The sequence below is a fragment of the Paramormyrops kingsleyae genome, chromosome 23, assembly GCF_048594095.1.
Source record: "Paramormyrops kingsleyae isolate MSU_618 chromosome 23, PKINGS_0.4, whole genome shotgun sequence".
Taxonomy (NCBI): Eukaryota; Metazoa; Chordata; class Actinopteri; order Osteoglossiformes; family Mormyridae; genus Paramormyrops; species Paramormyrops kingsleyae.
This window is the reverse complement of record NC_132819.1, coordinates 10,753,865-10,762,036: the sequence shown is the minus strand read 5'-3', so window position 1 is coordinate 10,762,036 and position 8,172 is coordinate 10,753,865. Positions and strand designations below refer to the sequence as shown.

General features: G+C 46.5%; 1 protein-coding gene across 1 annotated transcript; it reads right to left on the bottom strand.

Annotated features, from left to right (window-relative positions):
- Nucleotides 1-205: 205 nt before the first annotated feature.
- LOC111839674 (endothelin-2-like) lies at nt 206-4,961 on the bottom strand. The gene is made up of 5 exons (XM_023803786.2): nt 4,220-4,961; nt 3,361-3,511; nt 2,179-2,292; nt 1,974-2,066; nt 206-1,829 (listed from the first exon to the last, which is right to left on the bottom strand). The coding sequence occupies exons 1-5, from the start codon at nt 4,281-4,283 to the stop codon at nt 1,790-1,792; spliced, it is 462 nt and encodes a 153-aa protein (XP_023659554.2). The 5' UTR covers nt 4,284-4,961; the 3' UTR covers nt 206-1,789.
- Nucleotides 4,962-8,172: the final 3,211 nt, after the last annotated feature.

The window sequence follows — 8,172 nt, the reverse complement described above, 5'->3', positions numbered from 1 at the left end:
TGTTATTATAAACTACATAGCAAAAACCGTATTACAAACAACAAAATTAATGAAGGCGTAAAGAGCTGTATAAAGAATTTTTTACACGTTACAGGAGAAGCTGCTGGAAGATGGATGACTGGATGGATGGAGGGATGGATGGATATATCAAAACACACCTATCATTTTCTATTTCTATATAAAATAAGGAAGCAAACCAGGGAAAATAATTGAATAAAACAATTTATTTACCTTTGATATTCCTGCTTAAAATTAATATTAAAATAAATACATTCCTTCTACACAGGGACAGAATAAATATGTTTCACTGAGATCAGGTAATTAAATAAACATATATGTTAGCTTGGTGGATGCAAGACCCAGGCACAGAAGGCTTCATCAGAGTGACACGAGTCCTGGGAGGGGCAGAAACCCAGCGACAGTAACCCAGGAATAAGCAGCATTCTCTACCCCACAAGCTGTCCCCTGTGAATGGGCGGCAGTGTTCTGAAGAATAATTTAGTCATTTGGCCACAAATGCATTAGAAAACTTGTTCCCAAAATGAAATAGTAACAATAAGTGTAGGTAGAAGACAAACATACCGAAAACACAAACAGACAATAACAAGCAACTGCTCTGCAGTGCAGGAGAAAGTGTGATCACTCGTGTCTCATTACTGATCTCTGATGCTGACAGATCATTCGTCTCACATCTCTTGATTCGTTTGATGTGAAATCTAGCATTTGCCCTGTACTATACGTTTTCCTCCTTGGCAAAAAGCACTTTTCAAGAGATCAGCTTCAGTTAGACCTAAACTTTGGGGATTACTTTAGTGTTTTGTGACAGAAAGCAAGTTATGATGTCCTTCATACTGGAGACCCATAACGCATAAGTCTGACACGGCTCTGACCGTACTTTTCTATGGGAGAAACCCTAATCCCAGCTATGAGAGCCTTCACTGCTACCCAGCCCTATCCTTATAATCGCAAGAAACCAAACAAAATACAAGACTTTTGCCATTTGTAGTTTTTTTTGATTGCAGTCACAGATTTCTATAAAACTGAGTCTCCCTTGTGGGGCCCGAACAAATGGTCCCACAAAGTCAAAATTATGGGTTTTTATCACACTGTGGGGATTTGGTCCCCACAATGTAATGTATACACCCCCCCACCCACACACGCACACACACACGCACACACACGCACATGTACACGCACACACACACACACACACAAACACCCGTACTCTTAACATTTCCAAACAGGAGTGACATTGTAGCATAACCACTTGACATATGACACACATTAAAACTCTTTCATAGACTAAAAGTCCATAATTTGCTAACTTTTGCCATGGTGCTGTATTGACTTATACTCTTGGTACCGGCTCTTTGACCTGGTCACACTGCTGACAGTGGCCCTCACTGGTCAAGAGCCTCAAAGCCAAACTGCGCGGTGAAAACCTCACTGCTGCATGCTAACTGCACACACCAAAGCACTACGTCCACAATGGCCGCTGATGCCATGTCTGTCCTCTCTGCCTTCCTGCTACAGAGATGGCCTACACCACCTAACAGACTCCCCCCTGCTTGGGGGCCTTTTTAGCCAGCACCCACGATGAGAGTCACTGTCTCTGGAGGAGTGAGGCCTTGCGTTACACTTGAGCGTCGCAGAGTGGGAATCACGTGACCCTGGAGGTCTCCTGCTTCCTTGGCTCCATAGTGCTGCATCTGCTGGCATCTTTCTGGAGTTACAACCTCTCTTCTTGTTTTTGGCTCCACTTCCATCTTTGATCAGATGCTCATTCTTCTCATCGACCTCCCCGCTCTATCTGCCCTACCCCTGCCAGCCTGTAGGGGGCAGTGTGATGTGTCAGGTTTGCTGTGCCACAACAATTTTACATTTCTTAGTCTCATTTTCCTCTTGCTGCAGATATGACACATGATCAGCTATTGTTTGTCATTAGGATGCTGCCTGAGTGCTGCTGTACCTACCTGAGGACGGACAGCAGGCTAGAGCGAGGTGCAAGTAGATTGTTGGCCACCCGGCGGCTTGGTCTCACCAGAAGTGGGATAGGATCTTCAGTGCTGCAGTCAAAGGTCCAGAGATCAGGAGGGACAGAGGCAGGATCAATTTGAGGGGGGGCACTAAAATTCTGGTTAGAGGAGCTATGGTCCACAGGGTGAGAAATGGGCAAACCTTTGGTAGCAGAAGGCAGCACAGGCCTGGTCTGCAGAGTCGACACACTCACAGCGGCCAGCCAAGCGGCGCCTTCGAGACAGGGGGCTTCCCATGCCATAGGGAATAGTCTTACTGCATGCGAGGAGAAACATTGTTGTATCATTAAAACACCAGAACACAAAGTCTATGTTTCAAATGCACATCTTTCTCTGTATATTCACCATGTCTGTGTTTTATCTAAATGTGATGATACATGGATTTAAAAAAAAAAGATCCCTGTGGGGAAATATTTTTATGCCTCGCCCCACTTGCTCTAGCCACAAGGGGCAGCCATGCATAGCGGCACCCAGGGAGCTGGGGGTTAGGGGCCTTGCTGAAGGACCCGCAGATGTGGCGAGGCCGGGCTCGAACCAGCGACCTTCTGATCACAGGCACAGAGGCTTAGCTCCCCATCCCCATGTGCTCTGCTGTCCTGCTGCAACACGTGATGTTACAGTGCAAAACTATTCTAACACCATTGATATATTAGTAGCCTAGTCCAATATAACATGGAATTGCATTTGTATTTATATGATTCTGAGTTAGAGATAAGCAGTATGCAAAATATAATGTAATATGGTCTTAATTAGAAACACTATTTCCACGCAAAAACAGCTATCCAAGTGAGTTATAGTGATGTCCCATTCGTGAACAAATTGTTCTTATGAACTGATTTTTTTCAGTGAATTGATTGAACTGGTTTTCAAATCCGAAAAGAATCAATTCTTCGTACATCCACGCATTATATAGGTCAAAGTCTTCAAAAATCTAAAAATATTTGACAAATTAACATATAAAAACATACAGCTAGATTATTTTTATTAAAACATGTATTATTGTCCATTGTCATCACTGTTTTAGTTTTTATTTCATCATCGTTCTTTGTAACTTACATTAAAATACAGTACTGTATTTTGCCCATAGATGTTTATGATATTATTTTTTAATGTATTATTATTATTTCTTAGATTAAAATCTTAAAATGCGTATAATTACATTACTGGCCAGTGGTTTAACCGATTTTATCATTTAATTCATTTTCTTTGGAGTAAGTGACTCAGGTTTTAGAGACTTTTAGAGAACCCGAGGTTCTTCAGGAACGCATTAGTCGGCCTGCAGCAGGACTGACCGTACGCTTCAGAACCAGGTGCACAGCAGTACCTGGGCGTGTTGACCCAGATGATGTCCAGGTGGCAGAAGTAGATGCACTCCATGTCGAGCCAGTTGCTGCAGGAGCAGCGTTTGGCCCGGACCCGGTGAGGAGCGGGATGGCCGTGGACTGCATGCTCCCTGGGGACGGCGAGACCTGTGCCTGTGGAGAAGATGCGCATGAGCAGAACCTGTATGAAGATCCAAGTCGTGTGTGCAGCTATATTTGCTACATACATTGTCCATGGTGATGGATTAAACCTGCAATCAGTAATCAAGTGTGTCAGTAATCAAGTGTGTCAGTAATCAAGTGTGTCAGTAATCAAGTGTGTCAGTAATCAAGTGTGAATCCCAGGCAGACAAAGCCTAAAATGTGTCAGGTGTCCGTAAAAGTATTGGGTTATCTTAGCTTTATGGAGTGTATCTGAGTCACAGAGTGGTAAATGTCAAGGCCCCTGTAGGCAAAGACCAGTATTTTACTGCGATTTCCCAGATAACAAGCTGCGATCAGAGGTAGAGGGAGTAAATATTGACTGTGAACCCCCCCCCCCGCCCCCACTTAGAGGTATCAGGCATGACAGCTCCTTTAACAGCAAATTTCAGATAAGGCAGTATAGTCCCTAGTTCTGCCATGTGCTTCCTGCCCTGACATACTTAGCTCCTTCACTATAAGCGTTCAGCACAGAAGAAAAGTTCCTCACCTGCAGTCGCTCTACAAATTTTAAAGATCAAAGACATTTTTCCCGATGACTCTTCAATGCATGAGCTCGGTCTGTGATTTGGCCAATGCATGAAGGAGGCTGACACAGACTCCCGTGACTAATCAAGAGCGTGTGTCACTGCAGCAGCAGGGTAAGAAGAGGACACCTACCTTCTTCTGGTGTCATGCAGATGGTGAGGGCCAGAGTCAGCACTGTGACCAAGGACAGAGCCATTCTAAATATCTGCAGTGCGGTGTTTACAACACAGATTGATCTGCGACTTCAAAGGTACGACTGACAGCTTTGGCTCCTGCGACAAGCTTCACCTACAGGTGCTTCTCTACAGCTGAGCTGTGTGTCCGTCCTTATATGTACCACCACTTAGAATGACATCATGGAGGCCACACCCCCAATTTCTCTCCATAGTTACACAATGTTAGTACTCCAGCTGCCTCCTTGCATTCCAAGCATCACAGAAACCCCGTGGGTGGGGGCAGAGGAAGTGAAGAAAGATCATTTCCATTGGCTCAGCCCCATTGTGTTCGCTGCTGACACAGATAGCAGGCGGCCTTCCCCCTGCTAGCGGGTATTCCTTCGTTCCCTGGAATATCAGCAGCTCGGTGCTCTGCAGCGGGGGGCTCCCCTACAGGCATGATGTATGGAAGATAAGAGCCGACCTTCACGCTGCTCCTGTCCAAGCAGGAACTTTCCTTGAGTTTTTACGCCACTTGCTCCTGCTAGCTAACTATGGTGATTCGCTACATAATCTCAAATACTGATGCAGGACTCCATAATCCAGTAGCCACATATTATATTTGTATAAGACTCATCCCAAAGTATGACACCATTATACTCCAGTACCCTCTGACACAAGAAAACCAGCCGCTACCACCATGAATCCTACTAACCCTAACCCTAGGAATCGTACTACCCCAGGATGTCACACTGTCACCCCGGTCAGTAGCTGCCGATGCCAGGACTTCCTTGCTTCCTTTGTAGAGGAACTTCCCAAATGTACTGTGATAAGCAAACACTGCCAGTAACCTCATGCAAAGTTAACCTCAAGTCTGATCCACAGAGCCCACATGGCTTAGCTGTCCGCTGGCGGGGAGCCAACACCGGAGAGAAAAGTGCCCACAAGCCTAATCAGATCAATCAAATCAAGACGTTCTTTTCCATAAAGGGCTTTCTGCCTGTGCATTAGCATTAGCCTCTGTTCTGGTATAAGAACCCCTAATGCAGACAGCTACATGAAGGTGAGCCTCCAAGCCGTAGGAGAGTGGTGATAAAGACGGCCGTACAGGAGAGTGGTGATAAAGACGGCCGTACAGGAGAGTGGTGATACAGACGGCCGTACGGGAGAGTGGTGATAAAGATGGCCGTATAGGAGAGTGGTGATTCAGATGGCCGTACAGGAGAGTGGTGATACAGACGGCCGTACAGGAGAGTGGTGATACAGACGGCCGTATAGGAGAGTGGTGATAAAGACGGCCGTACAGGAGAGTGGTGATAAAGACGGCCGTACAGGAGAGTGGTGATACAGACGGCCGTACAGGAGAGTGGTGATACAGACGGCCGTACAGGAGAGTGGTGATACAGACGGCCGTATAGGAGAGTGGTGATAAAGACGCCCGTGTAGGAGAGTGGTGATACAGACGGCCGTACAGGAGAGTGGTGATACAGACGGCCGTACAGGAGAGTGGTGATACAGACGGCCGTACAGGAGAGTGGTGATACAGACGGCCGTACATGAGAGTGGTGATACAGACGGCCGTGTAGGAGAGTGGTGATACAGTCGGCCGTGTAGGAGAGTGGTGATACAGACGGCCGTACAGGAGAGTGGTGATACAGTCGGCCGTGTAGGAGAGTGGTGATACAGACGGCCGTGTAGGAGAATGGTGATACAGACGGCCGTACAGGAGAGTGGTGATACAGACGGCCGTATAGGAGAGTGGTGATACAGACGGTCGTATTGGAGAGTGGTGATACAGACGGTCGTATTGGAGAGTGGTGATACAGACGGCCATATAGGAGAGTGGTGATACAGACGGTCGTATAGGAGAGTGGTGATACAGACGGTCGTATAGGAGAGTGGTGATACAGACTGTCGTATAGGAGAGTGGTGATACAGACGGTCGTATAGGAGAGTGGTGATACAGACAGTCGTATAGGAGAGTGGTGATACAGACTGTCGTATAGGAGAGTGGTGATACAGACTGTCGTATAGGAGAGTGGTGATATGCTATGAAAAGGTCCTGATGTTGCTCACAGCATTCCTCTAGCTCTCTTACTGTAGATATCATGTGCACCGGGCTCCGCCTCTTCCCAAAGCCACACTGTGCCTCTGGCAGCAGACGCTTTGTTAGATACTCCTCAGCCTGCATAGCAGGACCGTCACTAAGACCTGGCCAGCAAGAGCAAGCAGTGATGTGCTACTGCTGCAGATGGATTTGTCACCCATGTTATATAGATTGATAATATTGGCATCCCTCCATTGTTCAGGGATACATACACATCACACACATACACACACACAGATCACACACATCACACACACACACACACAGATCACACACATCACACACACACACACAGATCACACCCACCCAGACACACAGACCCAGATACACACATCTCACACACACACACACACACAGACACACACATCACACACAGGCACACACACACACACACACACACAGACACACACATCACACACACACAGACACACACATCACACACACACACATCTCACACACACAGACACACACATCACACACCCAGACACACACAGATCACACACCCAGACACACACATCACACACACACCCAGACACACACATCACACACACACCCAGACACACACACACAGACACACACAGATCACACACCCAGACACACACATCACACACACACACACACACACACACAGATCACAGATACACACACCCAGACACACAGATCACACACACACACAAATCACAGATACACACACACACACAAACACCAAGACACACACACACACACATCCAGGCACACACTGCTGTCACAGACATACAAACATTACACACAAAACACACACACTCAAAGACACGCATTCATATCATACACACACACATACAGACATCATACAAACACATTACACACATACAGACATATCACTCACATGGATATCTCACACACACACATCATACACTTTATACACAATGTCTGGTTTCTGGTCTCATGAAATTGCAAGGCAGTTAGTCAGTGATACTGGCTAAATGAACAACAACAATGAGCTCATATCAATGGCGTCACTGGCCTTGGTGTGACCTTCATGGTTATGTTCATGGGTCGCTGTTGGCAGGAATGTTGCCATAATTCTGACCAAAGGTACAAAATGAGCCAAGTTCTGAGTCATATGAATAAATACTGATGATTAAATACTGAGAAAGGTCATACACCTGAAAGCCATCTTAAATTAATATTAGTTTAGCAACTAGTTTCACCCATATTAATATCCATGTAATAATTCTTAAGCAGTTAATTCCACAAGGTATCACTGGGAGAACTGCAGCTGTGTGTTGTGCTATACGGCACTGAACTTTCTCTAAAGGATCTCAAAGCTTCCTTATCGCCAGTGCAGCTTAATGACCATGCTCCCTGTACAGCAGTCACATCAGCACCAGCAGCAAAACTAGACAAGCAGTCTGCAAATCCCCCTCATCCAATAAGGCAAGGAATCACCGGTAGCGGAAGGCGGAGGGTGATGTCATCACACTCACAACAATGGCATGTCAGCGGCCGCTTGTGTTGTATTTGTCTTTCAATTGGATTGTGCAAATATTTGTCCAGTGTTGAGTACTGCTGGAATGTGAACAGAAGTAGAAGGGAGAGTAACACCCCCCCCCCCAAAGACAGAGGGAAGTGTGGAGCAGTCTCACTGCTGCTGAAAGATGTGCAGAGGTAGATGAGAGAATGACCCCCCCCCCCCCAAAAACAGAGGGAAGTGTGGAGCACCCTCACTGCTGCTGAAGGGTGAACAGAGGTAGATGAGAGAATGACCCCCCCCCCCCCCCCCAAAGACAGAGGCGTGTGTGGAGCAGTGGAGCAGTCTCACTGCCGGCCTGCGCAGACAGACC